Here is a 16023-nt window from a genome sequence, read left to right on the forward strand (position 1 = left end):
CCGGCCCCGCCGCCCCGGCCGTGGACCAGGTCCTGCCTCCATCCCTGCCTGGGAGAGCCGGCTCCAGGTCCTACCGAGAGGTGCCTGGTTTTGGCCGCGGCACGCTCCCTTCTCTCCTCTGCAGCTCATTTTTCTGAGTTAAGGCCGGAGCGAGGTAGAAAGCCGCCCGGCTGCCTTTATTTGGGGAGCTGCTTTTTTTTTACCTTTCTTCCTTGGGTAAATCAATAGGGAGCTTGCGACACGGAGCCTCTTGCCCCCGGGACAGGCGGCACACAGAGACGCCGGCCGAAGCTGCCGTGCCAAAGCTCCGCCGGCCGGCCGAGACAGCTGCTGGGGTCTGTGGTTCCCCGGCTGCGGCTGCACCGTGTGGAGGGGTTTCAGCCGGTACCGGGCCAGCACTCGGCGTCGGGTCTGCCGGCGCGTGGGTGCTGCTCCGGCCCCTTGCAGAAACGGCAACGCTCGCGGTGGTGCCGCTGGCTGGGCACCTGGGGATGCCTGCACTGCTCTGCGCCGGGGGACCCCGACACCCCCCCGGCCAGCCCCGGCCTCCTGAGCTGCCTGGCAGCTCATTAAGCTTTTATTAATGAGTGTGCCTGAGTTTATCCGCAGAGGCTGGCTGCTGGGAAGGGAGCAGGTGGCGTGCGGAGGGGGGTTTCCCCGGAGTCACGGGCTGGGCTGCTCCGTTATGGGAGGGAGGGATGGGGCAGGATCCGGCCTGCCTGCTCCTGCCTGCTCCTGCCTGCTCCTGCCTACACCCAGGCGGCCGTCCCCACGCTGGAGCAGTCGCAGCCCGCGTCCCCGGGACGTGGGTGCAGGCGTGGGGTGCACGGTCCGTCCCGAGCTGGGAGAAGTCGGGTCCCTGCCCGCATCCTGCGTCCCTCCCGGCCGGCACGGGGTAGGCGAGGCCGACCTGGGCACCGAGCCCGTGGCGGGGAGCAGACGCCGTCCCCACCATGAGGGACATAGGGGTGCCAGCGCGTCCCCGCACATCGAGGGCGGCGGTCGGTGCCCCCGGCACGCCGCACCCCCCATCCTGACTCCCTGTTTCCCCCCCCCCCAGGACACCCAGAAGGCGAAGCAGTTCCTGCCCTTCCTGCAGCGTGCCGGCCGCTCCGAGGCCGTGGTGGAGTACGTCTTCAGCGGCTCCCGGCTGAAGCTTTTCATGCCAAAGGAAACCTGCCTCATCACCTTCCTGCTCGCAGGTGAGCCCCGCTGCCAGCCGGGCGCGGGATCCGGCCCCCGCCGGTGCCTGGCTTGACGGGGAGGGGGTCCTCGCCCCGCTTGCGTGCGCCGTCCTCCCTCACCCCCACGGGGCCGCGGGCGAAGTTAATGCCGGTGCTGCCAAGGGGTCGGCCCCGGGGGGGGGGTTTCACTGAGCTGGGGAGCACTAACCGGAGCTGACCAGAGGGTTCGGGGCACCGGTGCCGCCGGGGGCTGTCCGTGCCGCTCCTGCCCTCCTGCTCTGCGGGGATGCCGGAGCGCTGCCGCCCCGCGGGGTGGGGTTTGGGTGCCTCCTGCGCGTTTCGACGCCCTGCGGCCCGGCCGCTCGCCCCCTCTTCCCCGGCGCCTGCGGGCAGGGCGGGCAGGGCGCTTGCCTGCAGCACGGGGCGAGGGGCTGCTCCGCGGTGCAGCGACGGGGGGCCGGGGAAGGATGCTCTCCTCCACCAGAACCGGGGAGTATGCGGCGAACCCCAGGAGCGGCGCGCGGTCGGGGGAGGAGGTGGCGGGGCTGCGGGACCCCCTGGGGACACGTGGGGACGGGGACGAGCGCGAGCGGCTCTTCCACCCGGCGCTCGGCCGGGCCGGGCCGACGGAGATGCCAGCGGACGCTCCAGGTGCATCACCCCGGGGGCTTGCCCATGCGCCAAGGATGAGGGTGTGCGCCCCCGCGTGCGCACGGCGGTTGTTTTGGTAGGTCCTACAAACACCGAAGAATTCCCCCACTAAAGCCGTCCTGCTTGCGGTGCATGTTTCCGCCAAGGCTTCGCCTTGGAGCGGAGCGTGGCAGGAGCATCGCAAACCCCGGGCGTTCGAAGGTGCCACCTTCTAGGCGGGCAGCGGGACGGGCGGATGGTGACACGCACCAGGGACGGGGAAGTCCATCGCCAGCGAGAGCTCGCGGAGCTCGCAGAGCCTCCGCCGGCGATGCCGGATCCCTCGATGGGAGAGGATGTGGGGCAGCTCATCTCTCGCTCCCGTTTCTATGGCAATAACCGTGTATAAAGGATGACCCTGAACGCCGATCGTTCACAACTTGGTTATGAAAAATTCAATAAGCTTATAAATAGATCTTATAGGGGGATAAAAACACCGAGGTTTCCGTAAGCAACCGCTCTTGCCGCTCCCACCGAAGGAATATTTATCCTGGGGGGGAGCGTGGGGGCCGGGATGGAGTCGGGAAGGCTTTGTCCACCCCTTTGTTCCCGGAGCCGAGGAACAGCGCGTGAGCTCGCAAAGCCAGCGTGCGGCACGGGAGCGGCTGCCTGCCCACGCTGCCTGCACCCGCTCCCTCGGACCTGCCCTCCGCTGTCCCCCGCGGCCACCGGCACCCAGGCTGGGGAGCGCCGAGGGCTTTGGCAAGCGGGAAGGACCGCGCCTGGTCCCGGTGGTGCTCCCGGAGCACGGCTCAAACCGCCGACCCAGGGTGACCAGGAACGATGCCACCGTTCCCCCTCTTCACCCGCTCGCTTTGGCGAGCAAACCCCAGCCCCTCGCACCCCAGAGCCCTGTCCCGGCGCACCCAAAGGCGCAGATCCCCGCCTGCCCCCCGCCTGCCTGAGCCCCGCGTGCCGGCGGACCACTCGCTCAGGCTGCCTGCTCGTCGTGGTCTGTAGGACACGGCCGGCCTGGCCAGGGACCCCCCGGTGACCGTCACCGTCACCTTCCAGTGACCAAACCTCCCCGGAGCGACGCTCTCGCCTGGGGACAGCCCGTCCCCGTGGCCGGCCGGAGCACGAGCGTCCCCAGCCCCGCTCCGGGCTGAGCCCTGCCGTGTGGGAAGCGTGTCCTAAACCTGTCCTTCTCCGCGTGCTTGCGCGTATAAATAGTCACACAGTCTTATTTATAATTAACCATTCTTAAAGTCAGCTGCAAAAGACGGGGAAACGAGACTCCCCCTTGCCTGCGACTGAGACATTAAAATTTTAAGAAGCGATAAAACTCCCACGTGCTCGGGAGGAGGAATTTAGATATATTTAAATATTTCTGGTTGAAAAGGCTGCCGCTGGGTTCGGCCGCGTTTCATGTGCTAGAATCCTGCCGGCTCCTCCGAGCGCTCCCTGCAAGAGGAGCTGGTGGCAGAGCACTGTCCCGGCGGATCCGGCATCGTCCCCGGGTCCCGCTGGCACGCTCGGAGATGCTCTGCCCAGTATCGGGCCCTGCCTCTGGCCGTGGCTGGGGTGGGATTCGCTTCGCTCCCGGTGCTCGAGTGGCCGTTGCACGGGAGCGGGGAAGGAGCGGTCGCGGTTCCCGGTGCTGGTGGTGGCAGCCCGTCCTCTTCCTCGCCGGCGGGATGCCCGCGGCCGATGCTCGGGGATGCACGTGGGCTGGGGACGTGCACCCCGGGCCCCACGGGACCTCCACGGGATGGGCAGCGATTAATCCCCTTCCCACGGCGGGACGAACGGGCTCCTGCCGTCCCTCCCCGGGGACCGGTGGTTAAATACAGCCCTCCCTGCCGGTGACGGCAGTTCCCGGCTGCTCGCGGCGAGTCGGGGATGCTCCAGCTCGGCCTTTCCGCTTAGTCGGGTAATTTTTAAATTAAAGGGGAGGGGGCGGGGAGGGCGCTGGGGCGGCCTGGAAATGGATGGCTCTGGGGAGAGCGCGCTCGCTGCAAGTTATATTTAATCCCCGTTGCTGTGGAGACCGACTGGCTGTCGCCCGCTCCCAGGGGCTGATTTTGCTCCAAAAAGTTCCCAAAGCGGTGAATAACCGCCCAGCCTCGGTGGCCCCCGGGCTCCCCAGAGCTGTTGGGGGTCCCTGGAGCAATTGGGGACCTGCCGCGGCCAGGGTGGCCGTGGGGCGCAGCGGGCGCCGACGGTCCGAGTCGCCCCGGCCACCCCCTCGGCCACCTGCACGCCGCCCTCCGCCAGCCGGCTCAGCGCGAGGGTGGGAATAACGAGCGGGCGTCTCGTCGCCTCCTGCGGAGGGGGGCCTGGGCCGTGCTCTGGGGCGAAGATTTTGGGGTGTCCGGTGCCGTGGGCCCGGTGTGCCCGTGGGCAGCTGCGGGCCTGCAGGAAATGCAGCTGCACCCCTTTGCAGCAGCCTCTGCCGCTCCTGGGGTGTCCTGCACACGCGGCAGCATCCCGCATTGCACCAAAGCATCCCGCATTGCACAGGAGCATCCCGCATTGCACCAAAGCATCCTGCATCGCACAGGAGCATCCTGAGTTGCACCGGATCGTTCTGCATTGCACAGGAGCATCCTGAGTTGCACAGGAGCATCCTGAGTTGCACCAAATCCTGCATTGGACAGGAGCATCCTGCATTGCACAGGAGCATCCTGCCTTGCACAGGAGCATCCCATGTTGCACAGGAGCATCCTGCGTTGCACCGGGTCATCCTGCACTGCACAGGAACACCCCACGTTGCACAGGAGCATCCTGCCTCGCACCAAATCATCCTGCACTGCACCAGAGCATCTTGCACTGCACAGGAGCATCCTGCCTTGTACAGGAGCATCCTGCCTTGCACATGATCATCCCATGTTGCACAGGAGCATCCTGAGTTGCACCAAATCATCCTGCCTTGCACAGGAGCATCCTGCATTGCATAGGAGCATCCCTTGCTGCACAGGAGCATCCTGCATTGCACAGGAGCATCCTGCCTTGCACAGGATCATCCCATGTTGCACAGGAGCATCCTGCATTGCACCAAATCCTGCATTGCACAGGAGCATCCTGCATTGCACCAGGTCATCCTGCATTGCACAGGAGCATCCTACCTTGCCGAGGAGCATCCCTTGCTGCACAGGAACATCCTGCATTGCACCGGATCATTCTGCATTGCACAGGAGCATTCTGCATTGCACAGGAGCATCCCGCATTGCACAGGGGCATTTACATTGCACAGGAGCATCCCGCATTGCACCAAAGCATCCTGCATCGCACAGGAGCATCCTGAGTTGCACCGGATCGTTCTGCATTGCACCAGATCGTTCTGCATTGCACAGGAGCATCCTGCACTGCACAGGAGCATCCTGTCTTGCACCGGGTCATTCTGCCTTGCAAGGGAGCATCCTGAGTTGCACCAAATCCTGCATTGGACAGGAGCATCCTGCCTTGCACAGGAGCATCCCTTGGTGCACAGGAGCATCCCGCATTGCACCGGGTCATTCTGCATTGCACAAGAGCATCCTGCCTTGCACAGGAGCATCCCGCATTGCACCGGATCATTCTGCATTGCACAAGAGCATCCTGCCTTGCACAGGAGCATCCCTTGCTGCACCAAATAATCCTGCACTGCACAGGAGCATCCTGCACTGCACAGGAGCATCTTGCATTGCACAGGAGCATCCCTTGCTGCACAGGAGCATCCTGAGTTGCACCAAATCCTGCATTGCACAGGAGCATCCTGCACTGCACTGGATCATTCTGCATTGCATAGGAGCATCCTGCCTTGCACAGGAGCATCCTGAGTTGCACCGGGTCATCCTGCACTGCACAGGAGCACCCCACATTGCACAGGAGCATCCTGCCTTGCACAGGAGCATCCCATGTTGCACAGGAGCATCCTGAGTTGCACCAAATCCTGCATTGCACAGGAGCATCCTGCATTGCACCAGGTCATCCTGCATTGCACAGGAGCATCCTACCTTGCCGAGGAGCATCCCTTGCTGCACAGGAACATCCTGCATTGCACCGGATCATTCTGCACTGCACAGGAGCATCCCGCATTGCACAGGGGCATTTACATTGCACAGGAGCATCCCGCATTGCACCAAAGCATCCTGCATCGCACAGGAGCATCCTGAGTTGCACTGGATCGTTCTGCATTGCACAGGAGCATCCTGCATTGCACAGGAGCATCCTGAGTTGCACTGGATCGTTCTGCATTGCACAGGAGCATCCTGCATCGCACAGGAGCATCCTGAGTTGCACTGGATCGTTCTGCATTGCACAGGAGCATCCTGCATTGCACAGGAGCATCCTGTCTTGCACCGGGTCATTCTGCCTTGCACAGGAGCATCCTGAGTTGCACCAAATCCTGCATTGGACAGGAGCATCCTGCACTGCACAGGAGCATCCCTTGCTGCACAGGAGCATCCCGCATTGCACCGGATCATTCTGCATTGCACAGGAGCATCCTGCAGTGCACAGGAGCATCTTGCACTGCACAGGAGCATTCTGCATTGCATAGGAGCATCCTGCCTTGCACATGATCATGCCATGTTGCACAGGAGCATCCTGCACTGCACAGGACCATCCTGAGCGGCACAGGACCATCCTGAGTTGCACAGGATCATCCTGCACTGCACGGGACCGTCCCGCATCGCGCAGGATCGTCCCCCATCGCACGTCCCGGTGCCGCGCCGTGCTGAGCTGGGCTCACGGGGCTGCTGGGGACGCTTCTCGGGTGCGGGGACAAACTGTCCGGCTCCCTTCCCGCTCCCCGGAGCGCCGGGGGGGACGCAGCGCCTGCTCTCCCTCCCCGGCTCTTCTCCGGGGAGACCTTCCCCAGCCGAGGCTCTCTAATCAAGCTGTATCCGTTAATTACAGGCTAAAAAGGCAGGTAACGTGCCAATTAGCAGGGAAGATGACGCGCCCCTTCTGTCTTCCCCTCCTGCAGACCCCGCACATCCGCCAGTGCGGGTATTCCTGGGCTGTGGCTGGATTCCTCTCTTCGTCCTGACGGCAGTGCCAGGAGCCGGCGCGGCCGATGCCGGCGAGCTCGGTGCGTCAGCCTCGTCCCGTCCTCGGCCTGGCACGTGGGTGCTTCGCCCCCGGTCGCTCTGGCCGGCGGCAAACCCTGAAGCAAGAGCCCGGCGTCCTGCGGGTGCAGCCCCGGGGGGGTCGGGATGGCGTCCTGGGGCGTGCGGGCGGCGGGGATGGAGGTTTTGGGGAGGTTTTGGGGTGGCCCTGAGACCAGGAGGGCCGTGCAGGCAGGGCCGTGCGGGCAGGGCCGTGCAGGCAGGGCAGGGCTGGCGTTGCCTGCCTGCCTCCCTCGCCAGAGTGGAAATCCAGCAGCAGCGGCATGGCGGGAGCCGGCGAGGGGAGGGATGGGGTGGGAATGGCGCTGAATTCCCCGACTTTCCTCGCTGGGAGCCGGCACCTGATGTTATCGCCCGGCCTGCTGTGTTCTCCCTTTCATCTATTAATTGCGGTGTCGATCACGCCGGTAATTTGAATAACTTCCCAACCTCCCGGCCCCTGCTGCCACCTTTCCCGGCTGCCCTGGCACACCGTGCCGGGGTGGTGCAGGCAGACGGCCGTGCCCACCGCTGCAGGGACGGCGGGTGCCCGGCTGGACGAAGCCCTTTGGCGGCAGGGCCGGCGTGCCGTGCACCGCCGCGGCACCCCGGCCCGATGGATGGCGGAGACGGGCGGTTCGGGGACCCCACCCGCATCCCCGGCCGTCCCCGCGACTCTCCGGAAAGCTGTGGCGGAGCTGCCGGCATGCACCGGTGTGCCGTGCCCACCGCTGTGCCCGCGGGAGCTGCCGGGGAGCGGGGCGGGGGGGCTGGCACCTCTCCCAGCTCCCGGCGCTGGAAAATTAAACTTTTACCCTGAGTAAGGCAAACTTGGTTACTGAAGCAGCTCTACCGTAATGAGCCCCGCCAGCCCTGATCAATTATTCAGTGAAACAGCTAATGAAAGGTCGGGGGGCTGGGGGGGTGCGTGGCTTCCCAGAGCTCGGGTTTTGGGGGGGGGGGGTGGCTGTGGTGAGCTGCTGGCTGCACCAGGAGGGCGAAACGGGGGCGAGAGGAGAGGGGAGGAGAAGGGGGGTCCTGCCCGGGGGGACTTCGCTTGCACCAAGCTGAGCTTAAGGGCAGAGCAGCCGGGTTGTCCCCCACCTCCAAGCATCGGCACGCCGGGGGGTCCCCGGCCCCACGATGGCAGAGCCTGCGTCTGGCTGAGCCCTGCTCCCTGGTCCTGCTCCCTGGGGGTCCCTGCTCCGTGGGATCCCCGCTCCCTGGTCCTGCTCCCTGGGGGTCCCCGCTCGGTGGAGGTCCCTGCTCCGTGGACCTGCTCCATGGTCCTGCTCCATGGTCCTGTTCCACGGGGGTCCCTGCTCCACGGTTCTGCTCCGTGGTCCTGCTCCGTGCGGGTCCCTGCTCGGTGGAGGTCCCTGCTCCATGGACCTGCTCCATGGTCCTGCTCCATGGTCCTGTTCCACGGGGGTCCCTGCTCCGTGGTCCTGCTCCGTGTGGGTCCCTGCTCGGTGGAGGTCCCTTCTCCGTGAACCTGCTCCATGGTCCTGTTCCACGGGGGTCCCTGCTCCGTGGTCCTGCTCCGTGGCACCCCGGGGCCATCATCCCCCCCTGAGCCTCCAGCCTCCTCCCAGCCTCTTCTCGCCCCTGGCAGCTGGATTTTGGGGCGCCCTCTTGGCTCCCCCCCGCTCCCCATCCAGCATTAGCTCTGCCGCAGCGCTGGTGTCCCGGGGGGGGCTGAGGGCTCCCACCCCACCCTGCTCCCGGCTCGGTGCCCACCCTGGGCGCTGGTGCAGGCTCCTGACAGAGCGGGGGGGTCTCAGTGGGGCGGGGGTTCCCAGCGTGGGGGGGATCTCAGCGTGGGGGGGTCTCAGTGCGGGGGAACCCCTTACAGGGGAGGAAGGCGCCTTCCTCCCCCCGCGGCAGCTTGCTTCGTCCCCCCGGCGTGCTTCGTCCTCCCCGTGTGCGTCCTCCCGCGCTCCCTTGGCTCGCTCGGTTTTGCGGGGCGGAGGGGGACCTGCCGGGGGGGCTCCTGCGCTGCACCCCGCGGGGAGGTTGCTCCTCAGCTAATTGATTAATTGCCGAAGTAATTGCATCATATAAAATAACGCGGGCGGATGCTGGGAGGCAGCGGTGGGGCCGCGGCACGGCGAGCTGCAGGGCAGCGGTGGCCGGCGGCAGCGAGCCCGGCATGGGCTTCAGGCCTGGAGGAGGTTTTACCCTCTACTCACACACGCTTTTTTATTTTTCCTACTTTTTTTTTTTTGGTTTTCCAGCCGGTGCTGTTCCTGGGAGCCGCTCTCGGTGCTCCCAAGCGGAGCAGCACCGCGGCGGCCGGCACGGTGCTTGGCCGGCGCTCCCCGGCCCCTTCTCTGCCCGCTCCGCGCGGTGCCGTCGCCCATCGCTTAGAGCCAGAAATATGATAAATATCTGCATTTTATCAATGCCTTCATTTTTTTTTTTATATATCAAATGCAAATGAGCATCATAAAGAGAAGACAGGTCCCTTGTAAATGTGACTTCAGGGATGCTCTCAAGGGAGCCTCATCCCGTCTTTCCAGCTAAAATATATACGTTTGAGTGCTATAAATATGTGCAAATAGAGAGGCGCTAATTTAATCCCGGGTTCCGCTTTCCCGGCGAGACTCTGCAGCCTGACGCCTTCTCGGCGCGGGGGCCGGTGGCAGCGTTAGCAGGATCCGGCCCCGGGGGAGAGCGTGCCCCGAGGGGTGAGGGGGGCCGGCGCTGTTGGGGTGTGGGTGTCGCGTGGCCCCAGGGCTTGGGTGCCCCTAAATCTCGCCGAGGAGCCGGCGGAGCTGTGTATTTATGAGGTGGGGCCGGAGGTACGGCATTTATCTGCGTGCGCCTGCGAGGAGGCTGATGTATATCGGCGTATACGGGCTGCGAGCATCCCCCCGGGGAGCGGCCGTAACTCACCGCCGCCTGGGCAGCCGGGGACGAGGAGGCGAGACCGGCCGCCGCTGCGGGGAGGGGATGCCATGAGAAGCCGTGCAGCCCCGGGGTGCCAAGTCGGGGCGTGTAGCTGCTTTTGGGGGAAAAAGAGGTGAAAAGGAGGTTTCAGCCCGAGTTGCAGGGCACGGCTGCAGCCCCCCGAGGTCGCGCCCGCTCCAGTCCGTGCCCCCACCCCGCAGCCCACCCTGTGTTGGACGGGCGACCTCCCAAAGCCCTTTCCTGAGTGATCCTGTGGTGCCTGGGCTTTTGGGAACCGAGGTATTTTTAAGGGGATTTCTTTGCTTTGCCTCATTTTTTCACGCCGGCTGCCGGCAGCGGGGTTGTGGCCTCGCCGACTGCCTGGGCTGCCACCGGAGCTGGGGTCGGTCCCCGTGGGAGCGGCCGGGTGTGCCGGGGGGGGCTGCTCCCTGCCTGCTGCTCACGGCAGAGAGGACGCTGCGCGGGCGGCGATGCCTCTCGGTACCCTCCGTCCCGGCTGAGTTCGGCAGGGACAGTGTCACAGCAGCCTGGCTTGTCCCGCTGCAGGGGACGCCAGGGTGGCACCATCGGGGAGCCCCTTCTCCCCGTGGGGCACGGCCCGGGGATGTGGGCGTCTGCTTGGGTCTCCGGGCGCTGCCATTGGGACGTGGGGCAGAGCATCCCCGCCGGCGGGGGATGCGGATGTGCGGTGTCGGGATGCGGGGACCCCGAATGCCGTGGGTGCGTGGTGTTGGGATGTGGGGACCCCAAATGCTGTGGGTGCATGGTGTCAGGGTGTGGGGACCCCAAATGCTGTGGGTGCATGGTGTTGGGATGTGGGGACCCCGAATGCCGTGGGTGCGTGGTGTTGGGCCATGGGGACCCCAAACGCTGTGAGTGCATGGTGTTGGGATGCGGGGACCCCAAATGCCGTGGGTGCTTGGTGTTGGGATGTGGGGACCCCAAATGCCGTGGGTGCTTGGTGTTGGGCCATGGGGACCCCAAATGCTGTGGGTGCATGGTGTCGGGATGAGGGGACCCCAAATGCTGTGGGTGCATGGTGTTGGGCCATGGGGACCCCGAATGCTGCAGCATTTGGGATGTGGTGACCCCAAATGATGCAGATGCAGTGTCAGGATGTGGTGACCCTAAATAGCGCAGATACGGTGTCAGGACATGGGGACCCCAAATGCTGAGATGCGGTGACACCGGATGCTGCAGATGCACGGTGTCGGGACACGGTGACCCCAAAAGCTGCAGCCCTGCGGTGTCGGGGTGCAGCGGAGCACCAGCTCCCCGCGGGCTGAAGCCAGGCTGGCGTGTCCGTAATTCCCTCCATCCCAGGCCCTGGGTGCACGGGGCCGCGATGAGCTGAGCATCGCCGCTGGCTGCTGCACCCCTCCGCCGGTGTCCCGGGCAGGGCACGTCCCGGCGGCGCGGTGCCGGGCGGGGGGTCCTTGGGCTGCGTCAGCAGGAGCCGGCGCAGTTCGGCAGCGCCCGGCCACCTCCCGCCTCCCCGCTGCCGTCTGTTTCCCTGTTCCCGACAGCCTCTATTTTGGTAGGGACTAGTGTTAAAAATACGCCACGCTCCCACACGGGCTCTGCGGCAGCAGCCAAGTTGCCATCACGACTCGGAGGCCAGCCGCACGCCTGCCAGTGCCGGGGAAGCTGCCTGCGGGAAGAGGCAGCAGCTGCCTGCCGGCAGCCGGGGAAGGGAGGGGACGGCAGCGGCAGCCCCCCGGCATCACCACCAGCCCCAGCTCGGCTCCCCTGGGGACCAGCAGCATCGTCCTGCCCAGCGCTGCTGGTTGCAAGGGCAGGATTCGGCCCGAAGCCTTCGGGCCGCCTGCCCGGGGTCCAGTGCCACGGCAGCGACTCGCATCCTGCCCGCTGCCGGCCACGGCACAGCCGCCGGCATCTGGCGCGGGTCCTCAGCATTCAGGTCTCGCTCCAGTGTGCTGCCCGCAATTATCGGGTGGCTTCGTTCCGGTGACTGATGCTACCGCGCGGCTCCTCTCCTCCCTTCTGCTCGCCTCCTCTGTTTCTCCCAAAGTCCATAAATCCTCCCAGAGATCAATCTCCGGCACTCGGCACCGGCACAAGCACTCCCGGACAGGCGAACCTCGCATGGTGCCGTCCCTGCTCCCCGGCTCGCTACGCCGGTCACAGTTACGGCACAGCAAGGGGGGGGAAAGCTGTTTAGAGCCCAGAAATGAGGGCTGGAAAAGCCCCTGCTCCAGCGGTGATGGGACTTCAATGGCAAATCAGGGAAATTTTCCCTGGAGAAATTTGAGAGAGGGAGGGGAGAGGCGGGTGATGCCGGCGCTGTGCCGTGCCCTGCGCGGTGATTGCCCCCGGCTCCCGGGGGTAGCCGGTGAGGCCATGAAGCCGGCGAGATTAGATGTTCATTAGCGTCTTCGTGGCTGTGCCAGGGAGGCCTGGCCCCCCCGCCCTCCTCATCGGTTTATCCATTGGCAATCAGTGCTCTCGTGTCTATATATGTATAAAATTGTATATATATAAATATCTAGATATAATATATGTTATATATTGTATGTTATATATTATATATTAGCCTTGTTATCGCAAGGCAAACCCCTGTGACGGCCGGTGTGCGAGGGGCGGGGGGGCTGGGGGCTCTGCTCCGCACCCCCTTGCCCCGTCTGGGACCAGCCAGACCCCGCTGCGGTGGTCCAGGGGCCGCATCCAGCACCCTGCCCTGCCAGCGGGCCGGGAGCGCGCGGCCCTGGGCTGGGGTCGACGGGCAGGGTGAGCGGGGAGCACGGCTGGCTGCGGCACAGCCCGGCCCCTCCCGGCACCGCCGGAGGATGCCGGCTCCCGTGGCTCGTCTCCGGCGAGATGCGGCTGAGCTGCGCGGGATCTGCCCCGTGCGCGGCCGCCCCCGGGGCCCCTTCCCGGCTCCCACCCCTGCTCCACTCCGCGGCGGTGCAGGATCAGCCCCTCCGGCGAACCCTGCACGGCGTGGGGGCACCAAACCCCCTTTACGATCCGTTATAAAAGCCTCGGCACGGTTCCCTGCTCCGTATAAATACAGCCCCTAAATATAAAGGTGCCGGGACGGCTTGGGACGGCGCGAGGTTGAACCAAACCCCGAGCTGCCGGCAACCGGTCTTATGGGGGGGTCCCCGGCTGGGGGATACCCCAGGATGCTGCGGGATGCCCCGGGATGCTGTGGGGTACCCCGGGATGCTGCAGGATGCCCCAGGATGCTGCGGGATGCTGTGGGGTACCCTGGATGCTGTGGGGTACCCCAGGATGCTGTGGGATGCCCCAGGATGCTGCGGGATGCTGTGGGGTACCCTGGATGCTGTGGGGTACCCGGGATGCTGCGGGGTACCCCGGGATGCTGTGGGGTACCCTGGATGCTGTGGGGTACCCGGGATGCTGCGGGGTACCCCGGGATGCTGTGGGGTACCTTGGATGCTGTGGGGTACCTGGGATGCTGCGGGATGCCCCGGGATGCTGCGGGATGCCCCGGGATGCTGTGGGGTACCCCGGGATGCTTGTCCCCAGCCCTCGCCCTCCATCCGTCCCCGCATGCTGGAGCAGGGATGGGGCCAGGCTCGGGGCACCCTCCGCCGCCCCGGCAGCCTCCATCCCCGCCGCGCTGCCGGGGCTCTCTGCCCGGCAAAAACGTTGAGCGAAAGTGATTTGTAGCCGAGTTCTTTTGAGACCCCAGGGGAGAGCGGTGCCAGCCACGCACCGCAGCATTTTAAACCGCATCCCTCATCTGCGCAGATTAATACGTTACGGCTTCCCGGGAAGAGCAGCAGAGCCGCGGCTTCGGGTTTAGTTACTTTTTTTTTAAAGTGCTGGGGAACTTTGCCGGGCTTGCTTAGCTCCAGGTGAGTGCCGAGCTGCCCGCTCCCCTCGCCGAACGGCAGCCGGCGTGTTTCTGGGGCTGAGCACGCTCATCCCATCCTTTTTAGGTTTTCCTTTTCCAAAAGCGGGCTTCGCTCGTGTGGGTTTAGGCGGCGTCACCGGCAGAGAGAGGATCCGAGGTGGCATCCTGGGCTGCTGCGCAGTCTGTCCGGGGTCGGAGCGGGTCCGCGTGCCGGGATCCCCCGGCGCCGCGGGGCCAGCAGCCCTTCGCCGCACTGTAAAAACGCTGCGCTGTGCTTTTTTTATTTTATTTAAGGACTCGGACGCTTCCTCAGCTATTTCTTCAAATTATTTTCTTTAGAAAAATATTGCCGTCGTGGTGCATAAGCCCTCGCGGCGGCTCCCTTCCCCCAGCCCCTGCTCGCTCTGCAGAGGAGGAGGAGGAGGAGGAGGAAGGGAAGACACGCTCTTGGCAGCTCTGGCTCCTCATTTCCCCCTCCCAGCGCGGTGCTGGAGGATGCTCCTTGCTGGAGATGCTGGCAGCGCGTTTGCACGGGATCCGTGCCGTGGCCGGGATGCGTGCCATGGCCTCGCTGCAGCGCTGGCGGTGCCGTGCCGGAGCTGCGCTGGAGCCCTGCCATCCTGCTGCTGCCCGGTGCCAGCGTGCTGGGAGGAGGAGGAGGAGGAGGAGGAGATGCGTCTCCGCTCCTTCCTCCCGCTCACAACCGGGGTCCGTCTGTCAGCTCCGTGCACGGTGCAGCCGGTGCCGGCCCGGTTCGGGGTCCGGGAGCTGGGGGGCTGCCACCGAAAGCCTGTCCCCCCTCCCCTGCCTGCAGCCCCCGGGCTGGAGGGGGTCCCCTCTCCCCAGGGACCTGCCCAGGGTCCCCTTGGCTGCACCGCGGGAGGGTCCGGGTGCTCCTGGGGTCACCCCGCTTGGGGGGAGCCTCCCAGCCCTCCAGCCGCCGGCGCGCTTGGTTACCAGGCTGCCGGTTTCCAGCTCGGTAACGAAGAACACGGGATTGCCCGCTCTCCCCACCCCACATTTTGCCGCGTTTCCAAAAATCTTCCTTTCTCACCCTGTTTTTCGGGGCGGGGGATGTCAATGCCACCGAGGCGGGGGGGCGCGGGCAGGGACGGGGGGTCCCCTCGCTCGGGGGGGCCCGGCCGGGTGGGGCGCGGGCAGGGCCGGGGGCTGGCAGCTGCCTGCCCTGCCGCGGCAGCGAAACTCCAGATTCCCCGGACACGTCTCGCTTCCCTCGGAGACAGCGCGGAGGAGCGGGGTGGGAAAGAGGGGGAAAAGGGGGTTTTGCCAGACACCGGCACCGGGCTTTGGTGTCGCGGTGATGGCGACGGTGGGGGGGTGGGTTGGGTGGAGGGGACGGGGATGGGACAAGGATGGGGACAAGGATGAGGATGGGGATACGACAGGGATGGAAGCGGGGAATGGGATGCAACACGGACGGGGATGAGGATGAGGACGGGGATACGACAGGGACAGGGACGGGGATGGGGGTGCGATAGGGACGGCGACGGGGATGGCGACACGTCCTCCAGGCTGCAGCCATGGCCCCGCCTCGGCGGGGTCCCACGGGGAGCCGGAGCAGAGCCGGGGGGCGGGGGGCGGCTTCCCCATGCACCAGGCTCCTTCTGTGGGTGCTCTGTGGTGCTGAGGCGGGGGGTAACCCCCCCCACCCCCCCCCGGCTGCTGCAGGGCCCGCAAGCAGCCGGGGACCCCGCCGGTCCCAGCTGGGGTGGCCGTGCCTCTCCCAGGAGCGATGCAGCGGGGAGAGCCTCGGGGGGAGCCGGGGGTCCCGCAGCCTCCCTCCCCTCTAGCCCCCCCCCCCCCCCCGCCACTGCCCCCGGGGCAGGGGTTTAATTTCGAGTGATGCAAATCACCCGTTTTAATCGTGAGCTCGGTCGCCGAGCAGGGAGCCTTGGTTTCACCGGGCGCTTCTCATCCTCCGTGCCCGCGCCGTGCGGTGAGCCTGCGCCGGTTCCCCGGCTCGGGGGGCTCGGGGGGGCGGCGGGCGCGGGGTTCCCTCCACCTGCGTCGGGCGCCGCTGGAGGAGAGCTCAGCGCTTCGGTGATGTGCAAAAGCAGCGCTTTGGAAATTGTTAATTAACTGCTTAAGCGCGAGCCGATCTCCCTTCCCGGGTTTGGTGGTGCAGCCCGGTGCGGTGCTGGCGGTGCAGTGCCGGCCGTGTGGGGCCGGCGGTGTGGGGCTGACCCACATGGGGGGTGCCACCGCTCCGGCCGCCCTGGTGCCAAAACCAGCCACCCGGTCCCTGGCGCAGCCAGGGGTCCACACGCCGCCGGACCTCGGAAACCCCTCAGCCGCCGGTAACAGGCACGCCGGAGTCACCGGGGCTGCCGTCACCGGT

At 65.8% G+C, this 16023-nt stretch overlaps 1 protein-coding gene across 2 annotated transcripts in view; it reads left to right on the top strand.

Annotated features, from left to right (window-relative positions):
- The window catches only part of SND1 (staphylococcal nuclease and tudor domain containing 1), a 141397-nt gene that overhangs the window by 89302 nt on the left and 36072 nt on the right, over window positions 1-16023 (top strand). For both annotated transcript variants that reach the window (XM_075509173.1, XM_075509238.1), the window contains one exon: window positions 1061-1202. In XM_075509173.1, the coding sequence (XP_075365288.1) occupies window positions 1061-1202 (142 nt within the window). The remainder of the gene's footprint in view (window positions 1-1060; window positions 1203-16023) is intronic.

Source organism: Mycteria americana, chromosome 1, assembly GCF_035582795.1.
Source record: "Mycteria americana isolate JAX WOST 10 ecotype Jacksonville Zoo and Gardens chromosome 1, USCA_MyAme_1.0, whole genome shotgun sequence".
Classification (NCBI taxonomy): domain Eukaryota; kingdom Metazoa; phylum Chordata; class Aves; order Ciconiiformes; family Ciconiidae; genus Mycteria; species Mycteria americana.